This window comes from Rhinolophus hipposideros (assembly GCF_964194185.1).
Source record: "Rhinolophus hipposideros genome assembly, chromosome: 15".
Classification (NCBI taxonomy): Eukaryota; Metazoa; Chordata; class Mammalia; order Chiroptera; family Rhinolophidae; genus Rhinolophus; species Rhinolophus hipposideros.
The window spans coordinates 9,173,299-9,197,182 of NC_138061.1; the positions used below are offsets into that span (position 1 = coordinate 9,173,299).

General features: G+C 45.5%; 1 protein-coding gene across 4 annotated transcripts in view; it reads right to left on the reverse strand.

Moving 5' to 3' along the window:
• PLPP4 (phospholipid phosphatase 4) overlaps positions 1-22,412 on the reverse strand; it is a 111,688-nt gene extending 89,276 nt beyond the window's left edge. For 3 of the 4 annotated variants that reach the window (XM_081074763.1, XM_081074765.1, XM_081074767.1), the window contains exon 1: positions 22,252-22,412. In XM_081074763.1, coding sequence (XP_080930889.1) covers positions 22,252-22,307 — 56 coding nt within the window. In that variant the 5' untranslated portion in view covers positions 22,308-22,412. Of the gene's footprint in view, positions 1-1,187; positions 1,211-22,251 lie in introns of those variants that run through there. The other variant, XM_081074764.1, reaches the window with a different exon arrangement.
• Positions 22,413-23,884: the final 1,472 nt, after the last annotated feature.

Consider the following 23,884-nt stretch of genomic DNA (forward strand, 5'->3'; position numbering starts at 1 on the left):
GGCTGTGCTGGAGTGAGCGGCACGGCTTCCCACGTAATCCTGTTAGGGTTACCTTGTTACTATCAGACCCATCATTCCTGCCAAGATTTTTATGAATCTTGATTCTGTTATCTTCCATATTAGCCTTCCCTCCTGTTTTTGTGTCATGAGCCTGCTTTCTATGTCTTTATCCTAGTTGCTGATAACAACCTTGGACAGAGGCGGGTCAGAGTCCGAGTCCTGAGGTGGGGCCCCAGACAGCATCTCCCAGCTGTGCCCCGGGTGCACAGTCACTGCCAGTGCTCTCTGATGCTCCACTTGGTCAACCTCAAACAATCATATGAGGAAGAAGACATTTTCCACTGTACTCGAGGGAGGCACTGACTCAGCAACAAGAACTTAATCATCTAGAACTCAAATATTAACCCCACCCCTCTATGAGAACCAGCCAGCAACCAAAAAGGCCTTGGACACGCACACTACTCAAACCCTTAAACACAGGAGAGCTATGCAGACCCTCAAGCTAAGTCTACTGCCTCTTATTTTACACACAGTGTTTATAAGGTGACTGTCTCCTTTCAAGGCCTGGGCAGGTTCCAAGCTACAAACGGGAAGTGGAAATATAACTTATGTTAAGTAAGCATACCGTCTGTAACCTTTCAAGCAGAAGGAAAACCTTTGAACTCTAAGAAACAGATCACAATAATTAAACTCCTGTTAGTGCTTGGGACAGGGGCCTATACCTCAGTACACCAAAAGGAATCACAGGACCACCTGAGGGCCACGGGGTGCCAGCAACAGGCTAAATTATGTTTGGCATCCTTTGTTTCAGAATAAAGATAATACTTTTTAAAAATACATGGTGATGGGAGGGTCTCTGACAGTGCGGGTAACATGTACGCATTCAGCACCGACATGCACAGGTGTGATGGAAAAGCCACCGCCGGACAGCAGTGACTCCGACAGGCGAGGTCCCTTTCACTAACAGAGCTTACAACTTGCTGAGCAGGTTGCCGATACACAGGAATGCCAATCAATAATGGACAGCATCATTTCAGATGAAAATAAGTGCCATCAAAAAAATAAAATGGTTGTATGGCAACACGATAGGGTGGCGTACGAGACACTAAACAGAACGTTCGGTGAAGGCTTCACCAGCGAGGGACACTGGAGCAGGAGTGCTGAGGAGAAGCGGCCAGATCACGTACCGCATCCCAGAGGGAATGTAAATTGGTACAGTCTTTCAAGGGGCGATTTGGCGAAAGCAGATGGGGAAAGTGCTTCGATCCAGAAATTCCTCATCCAAGAACTAAGCGTCAGAGTATAATCAGAGACGTGCACAGCAACGTAGGAGGCAAGAGGTCCCACACGGTGTCGTCCACATCCACTAAAAACCAGAGGCAGCCTCGTCGTGCCCCATGCCAGAGCCGACTGCAGTCAATTGCTTGCCTCTATTTAATGAACTGTGTTGCAGCTGGAGAGGAGAAAAAAACCATTTTCGCTTTACCCTTCTGAGTTTGTAACTGGAACCACTATAACAAAAGACAGCTTAACAAGAGGAAAATAAACAGAAGTTTATTAACAAGGTACAAGGTCTGACAAGTCTGCAAACTCATCGTAGAAACAGCGCTACCTACCTCACTGCTGAATATCACTACATCACTGCGGTCACCTTTGAAGTTCTCCCCTTGGGAAGCTATGCACCGATGCCAAAGCCTAGTCCACCCCTCAAAGCAATTCTGGAACTCTTTTTCTGGAATGGCCATCAGAGCTGTCGTCGTATTACCCTTGATGTCCTGAATGTCATCAAAATGTCTTCTTTTCAATATTTCCTTCATCTTTGGGTAAAGAAAGAAGTCATTGGGGGCCAGATCAGGTGAGTAGGGAGGGTGTTCCAATACAGTTATTTGTTTACTGGCTAAAAACTCCCTCACAGACAGTGCTGTGTGAGCTGGTGCATTGTCGTGATGCAAGAGCCATGAATTGTTGGCGAAAAGTTCAGGTCGTGTAACTTTTTCACGCAGCCTTTTCAGCACTTCCAAATAGTAAACTTGGTTAACTGTTCGTCCAGTTGGTACAAATTCATAATGAATAATCCCTGATATCAAAAACGGTTAGCGACCTCGTTGCAACAAGTTCGTGTGGACTTAATTGTCCGACCGTGCATAACTCCTGTATACGTGGAAGAGACTCAAAGGGAAGTGAGTAACTCAAAATGGTGGCTCACAACTCCAGCCTGCGTAGCATCCCCAATAAAGAACAATAATTTGTGGAGAAATGACAGGACGTAGGAAAGGAGTCTGGGGCCTCCAAAGACAGCAAATTGTAGGAAGGTCAACATATGGAAGCAAACTAACGGCACATAAAGGCTAGTTGGAAAGTTTGTTACATGGATTCCCCAGAAACAATCCCCAGGCTGCGAGGGTCCAACGATGTCTCCAATGACCCACCTCTGCCCTTCCGGGTAGAGAGGGGAGGAAGGATATTCTTGCAAATTTATACCCTGCTTTTAGGCAAATAAGAAGAAGGCAGATAGCCTTTCCTCCTGCTTCCTCTCCACTGCCCTCAGCTCAAAATAATCTTTATGCCAAAGTGGCATATTTTGGGGTAGAATATTCTGCCACGCTCCACAATTTAAAAAAAAAAAAAAAAGCAAGTCGTGGAAGAGTATGTATTGGCATAGAGAGATGTTAAGGGTGCATTGCCAAGTGAAAAAGGCAGCTTACAAAATTTTTTATTTCAGATGAGGCATACCTTATGTGCAGAAAAAGTATCTTACATTATAGCAGAGGAAGAAAAAAAACCCTAAAAGAATACAAACCAAAATGGTAACTGTGGTTTTTCTCTGGGTAATAGGATCATAAATAATTTAATTTTCTTTCAGTGTTTCTCTTTGTATTATATAAGTTTCCTGCACCAAGCCTATTTTTTCCATAATATAAAAAAAACCACTTATTTAAAATAAAAGAAGTCTAGTAAACACAACTTGTTTTAAAGCTGTATTTGTGGAAGAAGTAAGCTTCGGCTGGGAAGTAATGCAGCCAAATGAAACAGTTTACCCTCTGGGAAGACATGCACAGTCACTGAGCATGGGGTTGGCACTTGAGGACGTGGACCCGACTCCACCAAGGACCCCTTGTGAGAAGGTGTGGACAGTCAGCTGTGGGCATAGCCACACTGCCCCACAGTCTCCTCTGCTCGGTCCTACCCTGCACAGCCTCTAAATGACAGAGCCCAATGTGGGTACGCCAGGGGACACTCTTCCCTTTCCCTTCTGGGGGAGCTGACAGAGCAGCAAACCCACAGGGTAGCTCAATGCAATGCCTGGCCTTTACTGCTTTTCTCCCTGGGGATGAAACTTTTCCTGCAACTTTTCCTCTGAGCTTCTCTGCCCGTCTGAAGGTCAAGCCTTGACCTCTCACTTTCTGTTTGCAGGCCCAGGAGACCCCAACTTGGAGAGCTCGTTCCTGCAGTAGGCAGAAGTGTGATCCTAAGTCACCTCACTACCGCTAACTCGTTCACTCAATGAATATTTTCTGAGCATTGACTATGTTCCAAGCATATACCAAGGGTGGAAGGTGAACACAAAAGACAAGGGCTCTCCTCTCAAGAAGCTCATAATCGAGTGGGGAGAATGACCCAAGGCCACACACAGAAATTATGCCCAGACTTATTTACATCTGATGTTGATTTGTACATAAGATTTGAGTCCATTCTATGTGAAATCAAACCCAGCTCAGTCCAGAGCAAGACCTGCTTCTGATTTCCCATTGTAGACAAGGGCTCTTGATTTCCACCACAGCCAGCAGAAAAACTCACAGTGATTCTCAAAACCTCAGGGAAAAAAAAAAAAATGACAATGGGAGCACTTCTTTCCGTAGCACAGTCTTCACCAAGGTCTTTTCTCCTTTTTCAAAGTTGAAATAATTAAATTTCATCCCAAAATTATTTGACATACCTTTCGGTTCTCTGAGAAAGAAGAAGAAAAACCCTCCGGCAATAATTCTAAGTGCTGATGCAGCAACAGAGAGACTTTTTTAAAACACGGCTCTCCTGTATTAATTCAAAGCAGACGGCACACATTCTTGACAGGAAAATGAAAACCAGGATCCACACTTTAGGCATAAAGTACACATCATTAATTAAGCCTTGATGCTTTTTATGTTCACTATTCTAAGGCACGCACTGTTTTCCAACAATGCCTGCTGAATTCAGAGAGAAGCTCCACTTCTTCCAGAAAGAAATGATTATGGTGACTTAAAACAGATAATTCTTGTTAACAAGGGGCTCTTGCAGGCAAGACGAGGTCAGGGTGACAGGAAGACTATGGGGATAAGGGCACAGAAGACATTTTGCTCAGAAGATAGAACAAGAAGAAGAGTACAGAAATTTCTAGATAAGCAGCAGAGAATATGATGATCATGGTTTACTCCTGATGATGATTGGCATGTACTCCTGACAGGTTCCAGCAGGTACTCCATTGATCCCCATTTTGCAGATTCATAAACTGAGGAAGGAGAGGTTAAAGTAATCCAAGCAGAGGTGGAGGCAGCATTTGATGCCAGGCAGTCTGGCTCCAGATCCTGGGATCCTCAGCACTAGACTTTGACCGCATCTGACTGTGAGTTTGTTATGACCAATATCCACGCCAGGCACAGCGGGCAGGAGGCCAGTGTGTGGGTGGCTCAGGGCAGAGCGATGCCTCCATCCAACTGCAGCAACAGAGCAATGGGAACAAATGACCAGAGACCGCTCCCTCGCCTCCTGCACCTGGCTTCTCCATCCGTAAAGTGAGAAAATAGCCTCTACACCACAGAGGTGTTTAAAGATTCGATGAGCTAACTGCACACAAAGCATCAGAACCTCACCGGGCACCGAGTCAGCACTCAAAAAGAAAGAAGCTGCTGTTACTCCTGGAAAATCAGTTGTAAGGGCAGACCCTGGGGCTGGGCAGCCAACATCAAGGTCTACAGAGAGGAGGGCACAGCTGGCCCCAGGCAAAGCTGCTCCCTGACAACCTCCACGCTGCTTTGTCTCCCTGCTCTGTGCAGTGCCATTCTTCCCACCCAAGCCCCCAACTGCACTCTACCCTCCTAACTCCTGGCAAGTCCTCCTGCACTGGCAATGCCCCACGCAAGAAAGACTGGGCTGGCTGCATCTCGACCCCCAAGGACATTGCTGTCCAGCGGCAACATGCCCTGGGCTAGCGAGGCGGGCATGTGACATCACTCATTTCTGTGTTCCCACAGCCTGGCACAGGATCTGGCACAATGGGACAGAGCCAATACACATCTGAGACTGCAGGAGTGAAGGCAGGGAGGTGACTGTGACACTCTCTTAAATGAGGCGACTGGACTCTGACCTGACGTGTCATCCACTTCTGCTTCCAGGACAAGAGAACTGAACCAAAGAAAGTGATGTCACCATCTGCAGATACTGTGCCCCAAATGCAGGTATTCTCAGTGTAACATGTGGTGCCCTCCAGTTTTTAAAGCTGGTCTTTGTGGAAAAAACACCTCCAAAAACACCCATCCCTGAACTGTAGGTCCCATCCCTTTTCCTGACTCTTAAAAAAAAACCACAGAAAACCTCAGGTCCGGGCAGCCATGAGGAGAGGAGACGACCCAAAGCCATGGCTTGCTTGTCACCTCCTGTTCTCTGGGCCTATGGACACGTCTCTCTCATACATCCCAAAGAATTGTGACAAATACACGGAGAGGAATAGCCAGGAATTCCTGTTTCACAGGTTTATTGACATATACTTGGTACTGTATACGTTTAAGGTGTCCAGCCTGTTGGTTTGATACATTGATTTGTATGTTGTAAAATGCTCCCGCCATAGAGTGACTGCCTCCCTCACGTCACATAACTACCATTTCTTTTCTGCGATTAGAACACTTAAGATTTACTCTCTTAGCAGCTTTCAAATATATAATAGTATTAATTATAGTCACCATGCTGTACATTAGCTCTCCAGAAGTCTTATACCTGGAAGTGGGGGGAGGGGAATAGGGAGACGTTGTCAAAAGACTTCCTTTTGAGCAAGATTGTTTGGATAAAAAGCAGCTCTCCCAACTAGCTGCCCCCAGAGGCTGTCTAGAAACACAGCTGCCTTCAAAGGATCCCAACTGGATGAGGAAAGGAGAAGTTCAAATGTGCAGAACTTATACCTTATTAGGGGCAGAGGAGGTCACCTGTTAGAGCAACCTGTGGGGCCGAAAGTCAAAAGACTGAGGTTTCAGGCTCAGCTCTGATGCTGAACAACAAAGAGAATTAGAAGAAGGCCCTCTGTCAAAACAATACTTTTCTTTTTATAAAAAGGAGAGGAAGACAGATGCGACAATGCCTGGAGACTCTCCCAGGTCAGACATTGGGTATAATATAATTCATTCGATGGTGCCTTCTGGTAAAATGTCAACATTCCATTTGTTCAGCGTGTGTCTATCCCCTTGATGTCAAGATTTCACTGAGGTTGTCAGGGTCATTTAATTATCAGAAAGCCTTACTTCCAGTCACTTCTCTTCCCCATCCCCACCCAAATCGTATGTAAATCGTTCCAATGCATAAAACACTCAATTTAAAATTTCCGCTAAAAGCACTTCCATGTCACTTATTAACAGAGTGACACTGGGCGAGTTCTTTAACCTCTCTAGGCCTTAGATTTCTCATCCAAAACTATGAAAACTTATAAAATTCCTACGTCATAGGGTTGCTCAAAGACTTGAGGAGTACACTGCCTTACCATACTGCCTGGCGTGTAGTAAGCCCTCAATAAATAATAGCTATTACTATCATTATCATCATCGCCATCACCATTGTTGGAGCCAGCCATTCCAGTTACTACTTTTTTTTTTTACTACAGTAAGAGAGTCATTTGTGAAATGATCAGTAAAAAAATCAAAGCGAAACATTTTTGTTCCCCGAGTTTGGTTTGTAAATAAGTTATTCATTCATATTTTTAAAGTCCAATTTAGTATGTTCTCATTACGTGACGGAAGATTCTTCCACTGGTCCACAAGACTGAATTAAAGCACAATACATCCAGGAAACAAGTACTTCCACCTTTTAAAAAAAAGGAAAAATGTGAGATTTCTATATAACTCTGTCATCCGTATAATATACATTTATTCAGGGCTGATATGATCATACAAAATATCACCAAAAAGCAAATTCTGAGCCCAGTCTTGAAAATAGGTTGGATTTTAGAGAGGCAAAGGAGAGGCCACCTAAATGATGACTCTGAAAACCACAAAAATATTCATGGGTAAAAGCAAGAATCAATGTATCTTTAAGTTATAATTTTATATATAAAAATGTAAACATTGTGTCAAAGAGAACTTTGAAGAATCTTTTTAAAGAGACATCCAGTTCAAAATGGCTGATTGAACCTATACATTTTGTCTCTCTTCCCTCTCAAAACTCCACTGAAAATAATGAAAACATAAACAAATCTACAGCCAGGCCGAAGAGCCTCAACAGTGCCAATCGTCAAAGCATAATGGGAAAAGAAATTATGAAAATGACAAAGCAGATGGGAATAAAATAATAGATAATACAACAGAAGAAACCTCCCTGGAAAGGAGTGTAGCCAGAGAGGGAAAACCCAAAATTCTGTGAACAAATTTCCTTCAAGTCACTGGCTAACTTAGAAAGTGCACTGTAAAGGATAAGACTCCAAGGGCCCCAGTGGAAAGTAACAGCCACAGTTTAAAAGAGTGAAGCACAGGTTTCAGTAGCTAGTCAATGCTAGGAGATAGAATGTGGGATTGAAATTTCTCCAAGTGAGACTTTCTACTGAAACCTCAGTAGAAAGGGCCAAACCATAGGAGTAAAGAACACTCCCCAGGACTATAGGATACGCCCTAGGATCAAAGGAAAAACCAAAATAGACTTATCCAAACATAGCCTGGGACCAAGGTGCCAAGAATTAAAGTGACCCAACAATAAAGTAACTGCATGCAAGAACGAAACCCAACACTCTCAGAGGATAAAAACAATATAGAATCTCTAAAATATATGATGCACAATGCTGAATATACAACAACATATTACTACATATGCAAGGAATACGACCCATAATCAACAGAAAAAAACCCTGTACCATGGATCATCCAATCTCAGAATTAGCAGAAAGGGACTTTCTATTATAAATATGATAAAAGATTATAGGGAACAATGAAGAAAATAGGTCAACTAGTGGAAAACATCAACCAAGAAACTAAAACTCTAAAAAGAGAACAAAATGGAAATTCTAGAACTGAAAATAAAAATGAACCTCTGAAATAAAATATTTATTGTATGGGCTTACCAGCAGAATAGACACAGTAGAATAAAGAACTAGTGAATATGAAGACAAGTCAATAGAAACTATCTTAAAATGAGCAAGAGGGAGGAAAAAGATTTTTAAAATAAAATAGAAAAGAACATCCACGATCTGTGGACCCATATCAAACTGTCTAATACCTGTAAATTGAAGAACCGGGAGAGGAGAGCGACAATGGCAAAGAAAAAATGTTTGAAAAATAATGTCAAGAATATTTAATTAATGAAATACATCAAACCATAGCTCTAATAATCTCCATAAACTCAAGCAGAAAAAATACAAATGAGACCAACCTAGACAAGTCACAGTCACACTGCTGAAAACCAAAGATGAAGAGAAAGTTTCAAAAGCAGCCACAGGGGAAAACACAGGACATTTGGGAAAGTATCAATAACAGTGGCAGCTGACTTCTCATCAGAAATAATGGAATCTACGAGACAATTCAAATCTATCTCTAACATGCTGAAAACTGACAATCTAGAATTCTGTATCCAACAAAAATATCTTTCAAAAGTAAAGGCAAACTAAAGACAATTCCAATAAATCAAAAGCCCAGAGAATTCAGGTCTAGCGAATCTACCCTACAAACAATTCTAAAGGAAGTTCTTCAGGCCAAAGGGATATAAAGCCTAAAAGAAAAACCAAATCTGAAAAAAGTAATAAACAGCACTGGAAATGGTAAATATGTGGGTAAATTTTTTAATGTAATTTCTATAAAGAGGTATTGATTAAGACAAAATAATTTCTATGATTAATGCAACTGATATGTGGAAGTGAAATCTATAACAATGTACCAAAGGAATAAATGAAAGTATGCTGTCATGAGATTTTTACATTTTATGTGAAGTGGTGTAATATTGACTTAATGGTGACAGGTAAAAAATGCATATTGTAATCTCTAGAGAGACACTTTTTAAAAATTTAAGATGTATAGCTAAAAATACAATAAAGAAGAAAAATGGGATTAGTATTTGATAAATCTAAAAAGTATTTTGATAAATCAAAACAGAAAAGAGCAATAAAAAGATTTGATAAATCTAAAAAGTATTTTGATAAATCAAAAAGTATTTTGATAAATCAAAACAGAAAAGAGCAATAAAAAACCAGACAAATAGAAAACAAATAACAACGTGGTGGACTTGTCAACCTTAAAAATAAAATAGCCAGTTATTTTACCAGCAAAAATGAGTATATTCAGGAATACACGCAAACTATGGTGAACCACAGGCAAGTCTGGAGAACAAAGGAGGGGAGCGTTATTTAATAGAGAAAAAGAAGGAAGTTGGAAGGGGCAGTTATGAGCAAAAGTCCACTGGACAAGAGGGAGAGTTCAAGGTGGCAGTAGCTTCTCATTGGCTGAGTGTGGTGGTTTCTCATTGGCTGGACTGTTGTTAGGCAAGAAGAAAAATGTTCCTTCCTCATACTAAAGCAGTAAAACAAGCTTCTTCCAGCCCAAATTTTTAAAGCTTCAATGAGTGGTAACTGCATGAGAGCTCCCCGCTTCAGAGCTTCCCAACTCCACTTTGAATGATGTTTTCCTTTATACATTTTTGCCATCTTACAACTCAACCATATCAATAACTGCATGAACTGTAAAAGACTTAACCACTCCAATTAAAGGCGGAGATTAGCCAGACTGGATAAGATCTAAAGGTAAAACTAAATGCTGTTTATGAGAGACGCATATTCAACATAAAAATACAGGTAGAATAAAAGTAAAAGGATAGAAAAATATATTCTACAAAGACATTAATCTTAAGAAAAATAATGTAGCTATATATTGTTAGATAAAATAGACTTCAAGGCAAGGAACAAAGATGGAAACTTAATGATAAAAAGATCATCAGAAGGAAACAAAATGTAAGAACTCTAACTAGAAATGGAAACAGGAATTTTGACTTTCAAATTATCACTAAAGGAAATAAAGGAGGGAGGCAAAAACAAAACAAAAACTAACAACTTGATCTATTCAGTTAAAAGCAAGAAACAAAAGGAAAAGAACATTAAAATGAAGCACTACAAAAGTCAACAGAATATGTTGGCTGCAATAAGACAAAATATTAGCTTCAGAAAAAGTGAATACTTTAATTACCCTAGTTTGACAGAGGTAGCATATCTTCACATTAAAAATTATAAATTAAAAAGAAAAACATAAAAGAGAATATAGAAGATTTGAATAGCACAGCTAACTTGCTTTAATATATTTAGAGCTTTGCACCCATCAAATAGAAACTATTCATTATGTGCAAGCTATGTAAATTTACAAAAAAATGGCTGTGTGGCCATACAGAAAAGCCTAACAAATACCAAAACACAGAAATTACACAAGCCGCAGTCTCTGATCTCAATACAATGAAACTATTTCAGCACTATCATTATGCCCATATTTAAGATGAGGGAACTAAAGCACAAAGAGATAACGCAACCTGCCCAAGTTCACATAACTGGTACATAGTAAGTAGATCAATGTCTTGGATCCAGGTATCTTGCTCTGGAGCAGGAGTGTCCAAACTATTTTCAACGTTTTTCACCAAGGGCCATATGTGGTAAAATACACAAACAGCCGTGCCACTCACTGGAGGTGAAGTACGTATTGCCTCACCTCATTTATTTAAATAAACTAAATATATTTTTGGAATTTGCTGCGGGCCAATTAAAAACGGATTGCAGGCCGCAGTTGGCCCGCGGGCCACAGTTTGGACACCCCTGCCCTAGAGCCTGCAGTTTTAATCACTGTGCTGTGCTCCTTCCCAGGGAGAAGGGGCCATTTCCCCTTGGATTGCTAAATATACTCTAAAATTACAATAATCAAAATCATATTGAGCCACCACCACACAAATAGATAATCAGAATAGAATTCACTGGCAATTTCACAGATACAGTAGTACCTCGGTTTTCGAACATCTCTGTTGACGAACATTTCAGTTTATGAATGCCGTAAATTTTATGGATTTATGGTATCATTAGATAGTAAACTTCATGCTAAATTTGCAGCTTTAGGGGTTGATTTTAAAGGTCTGGAATGGATTAATCCATTTTGCATTACTTTCTATGGGGAAATTGTGCCTCGGTTTTTGAACGTTTCAGAACTGGAACGGTCTTCCAGAACAGATTACATTAGAAAACCAAGGTAACGCTGTATATGAAAATTTGTATCTGGTAAAGATATCACTGAGGAAACAATGTCTTTTGCAACAATTGAAAAACCATATGCAAGAAAAATATAAATCCTCTACCTTACTCCATAAATAAAAAAATAAATTTCTTATAACTAAAGAATTAAAATTAAAGAGTAACAGTATGAAATACTAGACAATGGAGAAAAATGTTTCTATTTTAGATGAGAAAAGACTTTCTAAGTAGGATAGAAACACTGAAACAATACGGGAAAAGATTGATAGATATACCTACATAAAATTTAAAATGTGCACAATAATAGAAATTGCAAAGAAACAAAAGTCAACCATAAATCTGGAGAAAATACTTGCAACATATAATAGGTTAATATCTTTAAAGCATAAAGCACTCCTACATAATAGTAACATACATTTAAAGATCCAATCACTTTGTAAATTATATAAATGTCCAATCACTATGCTGTACACCTGAAACTAACCTAAAATAATAGTGAATGTCAACTGTAATTGAAAAATTTTAAAAAGGTGAAGGAGCATAAGAGGTTCAAGTTTCCAGGTATAAAACAAGTCATGGGGCTATAATGTACAGCATGGGGAATATAGTGAATAATATCGTGATAGCATGGTACAGTGTCAGATGGTGGCTGGATTTATCATGGCGATCACTTCTTTAGGTATATAAATGTCGAGTGACTATGGTGTACACCTGAAATTAATATGATATTGATCGTTAGCTGTATTTTAATAAAAATCTTTTTAAAATTTAAAGATCCAATAAAAGCATGAATAAAGGGAAATGACAGATATTTCACACAAAAAAAATACAAATGGCCAATACACGAGTGAAAAGATGTAAATGTTATATTACCTCTGTGGTATAAATATAAACATTAACAACATCCAGCATTGACAGGGATGTCAAAAACTAGATACCTTCGCTCTGCTGGTTAAAGGTACAGTCCTTGGCGGAGGGGACAATTGGCAGTGTCCATCAGAATTTAAAATGCATATGACCTTGGACCAAGAAATTTCATTTGCAAAACTTTAGCACAACAATTTTTTAACAGGTGCACTACGACGACATATGCACAATTGTAATGTCGTTTGTTATGGAAAAAAAGGAAAACACCCTAAAATTCCATAAATACGTTAATGCAATGGAACACCACACGGCCAGTAGAAAGAATCAAGTAGATCTATATAGATAAAAGAATATATCCAAAATATATTAAGCAAAAAATATTAAACTATAGAGAAAATGTGTTCTCAGCCTTTATTATTATATATAAATCTATGTTTAAAAGTTTAACTTTAAAAAGTGAACAGGTTAGAATTGGCACAGAGAAGTGAAGGAATTCAACGAGTCTGTCACTTTGTGTACTGTTTGGATTTTTACAACTATTTTATAATCTTAAAAAGAATTTTTAAATGAATGGAAACACATTCATTCCCATTACATTCATTGTTGTGTAATCCTTTCTAATATTTGCCCAAATCAGACATATTTCAAATAGTTGCAATTCTGGGGCTATTTCATTAGCTTCTTCTTTTCCCCCCCAAACAGGAAACCCCTATGCTACTTTGTTGTCTTCAGATGTGTATCTTGCACTTCTATGGAAATCACAGATGTAACACAGTGTAAACATACATGTAATCACAGTGTATTAGTTACTTGTATTTTTGTTGGTTCCCTGTTCCTATCTGTTGCCCACTTTTCTATTGAAGAGCTCTTCTCTCTCCTTATTGATTGGTAAGAGTTGTCTGCCCATGAAGAGCATCAAGTCTTAACTCTGTAAATTAGGATTACAGAGTTAACCCCGGGGGGCGGGGGACAGTAACAAGGACCTACGGTAGGGCAAAGCTAGCACACAGTAAAGGAAAAATGTGTCCTTTCCTTCTTCCACCTCCCTTCCTACCCAAGGTGGACATACAGGTTAATTAAAAGATACCTACACATATATACATATGGACCATTTCCTTTTCTCAATGGCATCTTGTACAATTAGTCAGAATGCCTCCCCAAACTTCCTAAATCCTAGTTCAAGGCTTAGCTCTCTTGTACTAAGAGCTGCACTCTTATTAGTATTATTAGATTGTGATTATTAGGTGTATTTTAAGTGGCCTGTATCTTCACTTCCTCATAGGAGGGAAGGGAGATGGGAGGAGGAAAGGACACTGGCTTTAACATCTACCACGTGCCAGCTGTGTACTAGGCACCAATCACACCCATCACTTCATCTTTACAGGAGGTGATCCTGTTGTCTCCGTTTGACAGATCAGGAAGCTTATAAAAGTTATAAGATTATAACGCACATCTCTATAATCAGCAGTCACGATTTAATTCCAAAGCCCATGAGTGGACTGTGGGGACATGATGCCCAGCCTCCCGCAGAGTGGGGACCCAGCTCTGGGCTTCCTCATGTCACTTACCAGAGCCACCGTATGCTTTACACAAAGTAGCTGTTCAACAGATCAAGATGAAAGCAGCATAGAGACTAGACCTCGCTTTCAGAATTAGAGGTGGACAAAGAGGAGCCAAATCCTTCTTTAAAAACCTCACATGAATAACCCAGCGCTTCCACTCCTAAGTATACACGTAACAGATATTACAAATATGTTCACACAAAAAAACAGCAGCATCACGCTTAGTAGCCAAAAACAATAAATAACCCAGATCCCCATACAAAGTAAAATGAGTAAATAAATAGAGGTACATTCATGCAACGAAATGCTCTACAGCAACGAGAATTAACAAACTACAACTATATACAACATGGATGAAATACAATAACGTGCTGGGCAAATAGCACCACACACAACAGTCCACACTGTATGATTCCATTTATACAGAGTTCAAAACCGGTGTGAGAAGTCAGGGTGGTGGAGACCCTCAGGGGTGGTGGAGGGGGCCTGGCAGGAAGGAGGCAGGTACTCTGGCCGGCTGTTCAATTATGTATCGTGCACTTTTCTTTGTACATTTTATTTTTAGGTTGAACTCAATGAAATTCCCACTTTCATAGGTCAACACAGTCAAATATTAGCAATTTCATATGGTTCAAACTAGTATTTCAATAAAAACACGTTTTGAAAAAACCCCTGGTAAAGAAGAAGGAAATGTCTAGCATTGATTAGCAGACTGCTACTTTTCTGAAAAGCAACCTAAATGCCTCTGCAAGAGCAAATGCCCCCATTTCTTGCTCCTTTCTCCTTGGTGGAGACAGAATAACAACCAGTCCCTCACCTCTGCAGGACAATTTTTCACTGTCACATATCGAAAGGCTGTGACGAAGCCGTCCCTGGTTTCCAGTCCCAGCTCCTCTCCGCGGCGCGCCTCTCCACACACCCCCCTTCACACCTTGGAGCCCTTAGTTGAATGATGAGGACACACTGCCAGGCATGGTCCCGCCTGAATTCACTTCCTCGCCGTGGACCAGCATTTCCAACTTACTCACAGAACACCAAGATTGTATTTCTTACAGAAGCAACATTACGAACATGATTTCCCTATTTTAAAATACTATCAGAAAAATAGAGGTATGGAGCTTTTATGAGCCTTGCGTGAGTCATAAAAGGCACAGTCATTATAACTAATTAAGACAACGTTATCCACAAGTTATAAAACTAATGATCTCCTTTTGTCGTGTGATAAGCATCAATCTCCCTGAGGAAAATCATCATCAATTCTCAGAATTCTGAGTACCACCGACTCATTTTATAGTGGCCAATAATATTTCAAACATACAGATGCTCCCTGTATGAGAAGAAAGGCAGAGGGCTTCCCAGGGAGGGGAGAAGCGCCCAGCACACTCGGTCCAGCACCCACGGCTGGGGGTGGGAAGGGTGCTGATGAAAAGAACTCGTGCCCCAGGCTTCTAACAGAAATCCGATGAACACCAACTCGGAAATAAATGATGGGAACACAGCCGTTTCCTTATACATTATCTAACGCAGTTATACAGATAACACTTTCGATTCCAGATCCTAGAATCACTGTTGTAAACAGCCAGTAATTTAAGTCACCACTGAGACACTGCAGGGCTGAGCCCACCCCTCCATTCAGACAACGAGCCACCAACACTGCTATATGGGGGCACAGCGTGCTGAAGGAGCTCCGTGAACTCACACCCCATTTTGGGGGGCTACAAGGAATCAGTTGAAATATATTTAAAAGAGTTTCTTATTTTATAGAAATCCTGTAGTAAATTATTTGTAACAAAAATATCATTAGCTACTTACGGTGTTTCTCTTTAGTGTTCTTTATGGATTCCTCTTAATAAAAGGATAACAATAATAGTAACATTACCATTTGTTGAGCCCCCCACAATGAGCGGACTATGCTCACGTGTAATACTCACAAGTCTTACATTCATGGAATAGTCCCACCCAACAGATGGAGAAACAAAGACTTCCGCTGGGTAAATGCTTTCCCAAAAAGCTCACACAGCTAATAAGAGGAAAAACCAGAATGCAAGCGCCAACAACCCAAAGCCAAATGCCACAGTCGTGACCACCACACACAGCTACTCTGAGACAATAATTTATACAACGGGAATTCACAAGAGTGGGGAGAAGACCCCTAAGTTTTGTTTTATGTACCACAGAATTATTCCCATTTCCCACATGAAGGAACTGAGGTTCACAGATGTCAGGAAACTGAGGTTCACAGATGTCAGGCAACTTGTTAGTTAGTGGTAGAACCAAAATCCAGACACACTCCTGCCTAGCTCCAAAGCTCAGGGTCTTTCATTATACCACTTTGGCCCAAACAACATTTTGTTTCTAGAGAGAGAGCAAAATCATCACAGGTGTGTTAGCCAGCTGGAACAGACTTAAGGCTACAGTCACTAATCAATCCGCAAACCGCAGTGAACACAAGTTTCCTGCTCTCCCACAGAGTCCACTTCCAAGAGCATGACCCCCCAGGACAGCTGTCCTGCTGCTTGCACCTTGCAGCTCGGCCATTTTAACACACAGCTCCATGCTTGCCACCAACAGACAGGCCACTAAGGGGACTCATGCTGCCTCACCCGGAGTGACACCTGTCATTACACCCATGTTCCACGTGGCCCCACCTAAAAGCAGGGCTTTGGGTCAGGTGGCCTCCTGTGTGGCCAGAAAGGAGAGAAGAACCAGAGGAGACCTTCAACCACAAGACGGGGTAGAATGCACGGCAGCAGCTCCCAAACGAGGTGGACAGAGGGGTCACCTGTTGAAAACGAAGATTCCCAGGGCTCCCACTCCTATGTTGGTATAATTAAGGTATAATTAAGTGTGCACGGGGCCCAGGTAATTCTGAGGCTGATGCTCAGCAGACGGAGCTTTAGGAAGCCTTGCTGCTGGATGGATGGAGAACACTGAGAGGTCTACAAAAATCATCATCGGGAATCAAGTGCAATGTTGTTGCGCCCACCATGCTCGTGCCAAGGCTTGGCTGGGAATGTGAGGAAAGCAAAGAGGGTAAAGATGCAAAATGAGCCCACACTGTCCGAAGGTGTTTCGTCCTGAGCCAGACATGAAGATGACCGACCGCAACGCAAGACGGAATAAAGCACAGGTTCCCAGGGAGCACAGTGGCCCAGCAGCGGCAGCAGAGCTGTGCACTGTGGCTCACAAAAGTAAACAGAGACTACGTGCCCAAGGGAGCTGTCGCCTTCCAGCCGGGGGGAAGTGTCTCCTCATGTAGCCTTTTTGTTTCAAATCTCCCGGGGCTCCCCAGTCAGCGCCTCTGAGAAAATGTTCACACTTTCAGCTGGGCCGTGGGACCATCACATTCTTGCCCCTGACACTTCCTGCCACTCTTACCATCCCAAGCCCCAAACCCATACTCTATGCTGAGGCCACACCTTGTGACGTGATCCCCACCCAAAATGTGAGTCCAGGCCTCCAGGCCTTTGCTCCAGGACACTCCGTCTGAAGGAATGTCCTTGGGCCAGGCCCTCTCTACCTGCCACTCGATGCTCAAGACTCTGGTGAGAGGTCAGCTCTGGGAAGCCTGGCACCTGTCGGCCCCTCATCCCCAATTAATCCCTCCATCTCAGTAAACTGAGCACTTTGTTCCGCCTTCCACAGTCGCCTCCTTCCTGGAGTCTCACACTGGACTCTTGGGGTTATGATGAGAGATCTGTTAGTTACTGTCAGTATTCCCAAAACTCTACCTGACAGCCAGTGCCCTCAAGCAAGTCACCTGGACCGGCAAAAGCATCAAGTTTCCCTGTGTCTGTCTGGAATTACACCAACCAAAGTTTACTAATGAAGCAGGGGGGGGAAACTGCTACAATGCAGGCACCTAGATGGTGCCAAATAAGCATCTGTCGACTGAATAAATGATAAAAGAGAAATGTTTGGAGGCAAACCTTTTAAAACTAGTGATTGCACAAGGAAACATCAACAGTGGCCTGCCATGAGCTTGCCCTGCCAGACTGGGCATCTTGGACGATCCCCCCCACCCCCGCCATCATCCCCAGCACCCGGCACAGGCCTCCTGCATAGGGAGTACCCAAAGATGGACGTCGGATTGATCTGAGGTGAGACAAATGCCACTACCCCAGCAATCCAGCTTTCTGAGCAGACCCACAGGTCCTGGAGAGACATCCCAGACAGGAAGCCACTAGCAGCCACAGTGAAGAAAGAAAGGAGGAAGGGAGGGGTAGAGGGAGGCATTGAGGACCCTGGGCTCACAAGTGAAGTAGACAGATCACCTTCCCCCCAGTCAGCACTTCAGATCGTCATTATACTCCCAGGGTCCTTTCTGTAGGCTGTAAATAAAGTGTTCCCCGAATTATCTGACCCTAAAGGGCCATGGCCAACAGCTGCAGGAGGAAGTGGTATGTTGCTGGCTCCTTAAAACTACCTTTTATGTTCTTACCAGCAATTTACTCACCACATCTGGCCTCTGGGCTCCAAAGACCTAAAGAAGACCCTCTCAAAATCTGTGAGACACCCTCATCCCATCTATTAGGGGATGTGAGCCACACCTGCCACCGCTCCACTGCTGAGGTGCCATCCTCAGAGTCTGATTTTAGAACTAGAGTGACATCTCTTGCCACACATGACTCCCGTCCACCCCTTTGCTTCTCCGGAGATAACGGGTCATATAAGGGGACCACTGCTAGGATGTGGTCATTTTCGCTCCAGCCTGCTAGCCTGGTGCTGGACACATTCCATCTCAGTAGCCGGTGGCTTAGGGACAGGAGGTCGCCTGCCTGTTTGAACCCGGGTGGTACCTCCTGCTGGCTGAGTGCATTCAGGGAAGTTACTTAACCTTTCTAAACCTTGCTTTCTTTTTTCGTAATGTGGAGAGAATAAAGAGTGTCCACCTCCGTGAGACCAGGCTTAAACGAGAAAGTCCATGGAATATCTTCGGCACACAGTAAACTCCCGACTGACCAACCCTGGCTGCTAGTCTTCTAAAGCAGTACAGCGAGGTGACTAAGAGACCAGACTGTGCAGCAGAAGCGTCGCAACTGAGATCTCAGCGCCCTTCCTAGTTCCGAGACTTGGGCAGTTCCTTAATCAGCCTGTACTTCACTTTCCTCGTCCATGAACAGAAATAGCAAGCCACTCCCCTCCTCGGGTGCATAGGCGGGCTACGTGGTATATGTGATTGTCTTCCTTAGTGTGTGGCACATGGTAAGCCCTCCAGAGGTGGTACCTATTGTACTGGCGATAAGAGTCAAAGTGGACGTAGTGTACTAGCAGTGTGCCAGTGGTCTTCAGGGTTGTTGACCGGCCACTTCATTTCTACACTGTGCTCAACAAGGTCCAGAGCTGCCGTTAGCACCTGCAGAAACGCTCACAGACTCTCTCCTGGAATGGGGGGTGGGGATGGGATGGGGGGTCGGCAGCAGGATAGAGGAAGTCCACTGTGCTCCTTTTGTCTGCTCTGCCCACCGTCCATATGAAGAGAAAAGGGGCCTCTAGAGCCCCAAGCATTAAATGCAGCCTCAAAGCTACACAGTGAACTTGAATGTTTCCTAAACATTGGGTTCCTCTAACCAATGTACTTCCCGTGAGGGTAAACCTTATGTGCCAGCTCTGATTGGCATTACTCTTTACTAATTTTATTCCCAGTGAGTCGCAGTTCTAGGGCAGGACTTTCCAAAGGCACTGGGCAACTCTAAGGCGATCTACAGAGGTTGCCTGGAGAGTGCCTTCTTAGAATCTTGAATCACCAAAGCTCAGCACCAAATCTGCTCTACAGAGAACTGGTTGCTTAAGAGAGCCAGGGAAAGCGTACATCCCACTATCGAGGGGTCCCAAAGGCATTTCATTGGTGCTAACTTAGGACCTCTGGAAGCGTGCGGCCAGGGCGTGGCGGGGTTCCAGCCCTCATGCAGAACCGGTGTGGGCACAGAAAAGGTGTATCCACAGATGACATCCGCCTAGAGGTACAAGCTGGCAAAGTAAGGTATCTCCCCATTCCCGCTTCCCACCCCAGTAAGATTCTTCTCTTAGCCTGAGAAATAGGGTAGAAATACCAAGCTGAATTATATCAGCTAAGTTGGACCCAGCAGCAGAGAAACTGGATTCTGCTTGCCCAGAGGGACCTTCCAAACCTACCCAGTTGAGGCCCTGCTGCTGAGACTACCACCGTCATGAGCAGAGGTGAGTACAAGCCACTGAATCATGCCATCAGACCAGTGCTGGCAAAAGGAAGAATAAAACTTCCCCCCAAATTCAGCCTCTGTCATCTCGCCAGAAGCTGATCTGAGAAAACAAAGGGTCATCTGTATCTGTGCGCTCCGAGCCAGTCCTTCCGGAAGTCATCATCTGCCTGATGATAACAGCTCTGAACATCCAAGATTCCCACCCAGGGAGTCTCCCGCCGATACCAAAGCTGGTCTTTGCAGGTAAAAGAGCCACAAGTTAGACACGGTGCTAATAATTCCAATTTGATATGAAACCAGGGAACCGTCCAAAAATGCCATCAATGTCCAAGTGTTTCCTTTTGGGTGTCAGCAAATCCCCTATTAAGTAATTAATACAAAGGCGAAGTTTGGAGAAAAGAATATAAACTGCCTGTCTGGTTTTTACATAACATCCTTAGAGAATGCAAGAAGCACATAAACGATAATTACCAAACCTTCAAATCCACTTCATAGGCCATTATACATTTGTAAACATCACATAAATGTTTGAAGAAATTTGAAGGGAAATCTGAAAACAATATAAATATTACTGGACCCCTTTAAAAAAAAATAAAATCCGAGAACTCCCGGCAGCTATCAAACCAAGCAGCCTAACAACCCACTTCACTTTCCTTCAGCGTCACTCACACAGTCACTCAACAAATGTTAAACTACTGTGCACGGAACACTGTATCATTTCCATCACATAATAATTTAATGGGGCTTAGCCCACCTGCCAATTACAAACTGTCCTCAGTGGCTCACAAGGCAACCACTAGTTTTAATGTTTATTCCAAAGGTAGAAAAATGTAGTAAGAGGAAGGAAAAGTGTTTTCTGCTTTCCCAAATGCATCCAGACCCACTGAAGTTCTCCTCGGCCCTTCTGCTCATTGAATAACACTAGTGTTTAGTCAGAAGCTGGGGGAGAGGGATTGCGTGCATCTGGGCTTGCTCACCGCCCTTTCTGATGGTCTGAATAAATCCTCTGGGTGAATTTCATCCCTAGTAAAGAAAAACACGCAAGAAAGGGCATTTCTTCCCATGTGTATATCCTGGGCTGCCCAGAACAGAAGTCATCTCACAACCTCCCACCTGCCATCAATGACTCCGGATTCGGGGCAGAAATCCAGAGAGGAGGGGCCTCCTGTTTAGAATAGCTCAGTGAGCTTTTCCAAACAAACCACAAAAAGAAAAAAGAGGAAAAAAAGCAAATCCAGAAAGTTCAGGCAACTTTAACATTTCAAATGTGTCCTCAAACAGCCATGGGCAGAGAGAAGCTGGCCGGCTGATGGAGGAACAAGTGCAGGTGTGGGCACCTAGGTAACAGCGCGTCACGGGGGCTGTGGAGTGGGTCTGAGCGGGTGCCCCGGGCTTGGGGCTGAAAGGCAGAGACGCGGCCGCTCCCTGCTGATGGGGCCCCGGGAGGCCGGTGGGCAGCGGGCCCCGGGCACCGTGTGGCTCGGCCATCTCCGAAAAAACCGGACACAGCGCCCCCTCCTCCTTCCAAGCTCTCAATTTCCAGACACCAGAGCGTCAGAGCCACCGGGCGCATTCGCTGCTGCCCCACGAAGGGCCCTCGCGGCCCCCCAGCGGACGTGGACTCCGCTCCGGGCGCGGGGCGAATGGAGCCCCACACCCCGGCTGCGAACCCCGACTGCCCGAGCCTGCGCAGCAACAGTTTTCCAGTCGCAGCAAGTACCGCAAACGTCCCCTGGGAAAACGCTCCCCGGGACCCCGGGCGCGGAAGCCGGGGTCACGGGAGGACGCCGAGCCGGGTCCTGCGCGCAGGGAGGCAACGGTCTCGAGAGGAGCCAGGAGCCACGGCTGCGACCGTGGGTCTCGGAAGCTCCCACCCGAGAAACTTCCCGAGGGCGCGAGCCAGGTCCAGGGCAAAGCCCCGCAGGCGAGGGGACCCAGCGGCGGCTGCACCCGCTCCCGCGCCCGGTGGAGGTGACGGGGCAGGTCTCGGCCCGTGTGCGCGGCTCCTCTCGCGCCGAGGGTCCCAGGAGGGGACCGGGAGGGCGTCTCTTGGTCCCACAGAACACATCCCGGCCACCGGGCAGGGAGGGGACGTGGGATCCAGGCCCCGGCGGAACGCGGCGGCGCCAACAAAGTTGGGGCGCAGAGACGCTCTGTCCGTGGGTCCCGCGTCCGTGCGCCCCGCCCGCGGCGCGCCACGACTTACACGAAGACCCCGAAGAGCAGGGCTCGGACCCCGATCTCGATGGCCAGCTCACGCATCGTGCGGCCGGAGCGGCTCCCGCGAAGGCGGCGGCTGGTGCTCTCCCGCGGCTCCCGCAGCTCGGCCGGCGGCGGCTCGCCAGACCTGGGGCGGCGGGGGCGGCGCGCTCGGGCCGCGGGCGGGGGCGGGCGGCGGGCGCCGGGCGGGGGCGGCGGCGGGGAGGGCAGCCCCAACCTCCCGTCTCCGGGAGGTTCGCGGGACGCTCCCGGCCCCGCGTCCCCGCGCCGAGCGGAGGCGCCTCGGGGACTCCCGGCTCCGGGACGCCGCCTCCGCGCTCTGGGCCCGCGCCGTGCGCCCGCGGCCGCGGAGGGGAAGCCCGGGGAAGCCCGCCGCCGCCGCCCGTGCGCGCTCCCCGCCCCCCCCGCTGCCTCCGCCCCCCCCCCGCTGCCTCCGCCCCCCCCGCTGCCTCCGCCCCCCCCGCTGCCTCCGCCCCCCCCCGCTGCCACCGCCCCCCCCCGCTGCCTCCGCCCCCCCTCCCCGCCCCCCCGCTGCCTCCGCCCCCCCCGCTGCCCGCCCCCCCCCGCTGCCCGCCCCCCCCCGCTGCCTCCGCCCCCCCGGCTGCCTCCGCCCCCCTCCCCCCTTCCGCCCCCCGCCCCCCCACCCCCCCTCCCCCGCCCCCCCGCCCCCCCTCCTCCGCCAGTGGGCGGACCCGGAGCCGCGCGCTCGCTGGGTCTCTGCTCGCGGTCCCTCTGCGTCTCCTCGCCCCGCGAGCTACACGCGCTCTCCTAGCTCTCGCTCCCCGGCACACACGCACGTGGGCATATAGCACAAGACGCTTTGGGAATTCTCTAGAGCTCCAGGCAGCCCTGGGACCCTCTATTCGGGCTGAGCAGCGCTTCCGTCCTTGTTTTCTGCCCTCCCTACACCTTTCCAACCTGAAATTCTTTTTTTTTTCCCCTCTAATAAGTTCTCCCTACACCACTCGCAGGTTTCCTTTTGCCCTCAGGAAGTGCCAGCCGGGCTCCAGAGCCCTGGCACAGGCTGAAGGCGACGGCGGTGAGCTTGGCTCCTTGCCAAGCCACCATGGCCAGGTGGCTCTTGGGGATGTGATCCCTGCACCCCCATCCCCACCTTCAGCATCTGTGGACTGCTAGGCTATGAAAAGTGGAAAAAAAGAGACTGATTACAGCCCCTTCCCGTGGCAGGCAGTCTGGCAGCCAGCACTGCAGGTAGGACTAGGACCTTCATCCACCCGCAGGGTTCAGAGTCCAAGGCCATACCTTCACCCCTCACTGGTAACTTGGGGGTCACGACCTCAAGTCAGAGCCCAGCGAGGGTTTATTGCTCTTAGCTTTACTAATTTAAACCAAATGGGTATTCAAGATGCAAAACTCACATTAACCATAACCATTAGGCTGTCTCTGGGGAGCCTAGCTCTCTCCTGGGTTGGAGGATTTTGTGAGCAGGGGAAATGGATTAGAAGATATTCCTGGGAACAAGTAGCCGTATCTCAGTTTGGGACAAAAGCGGAAATAGGTAGAAAGAAAACTTTAGGTGCAGGGCTTCAGCATCAGCAAAGGACAAACAGACCCTACCTCCAAAGGGACACATGACAGATCCAATATTCCTGAGCCAA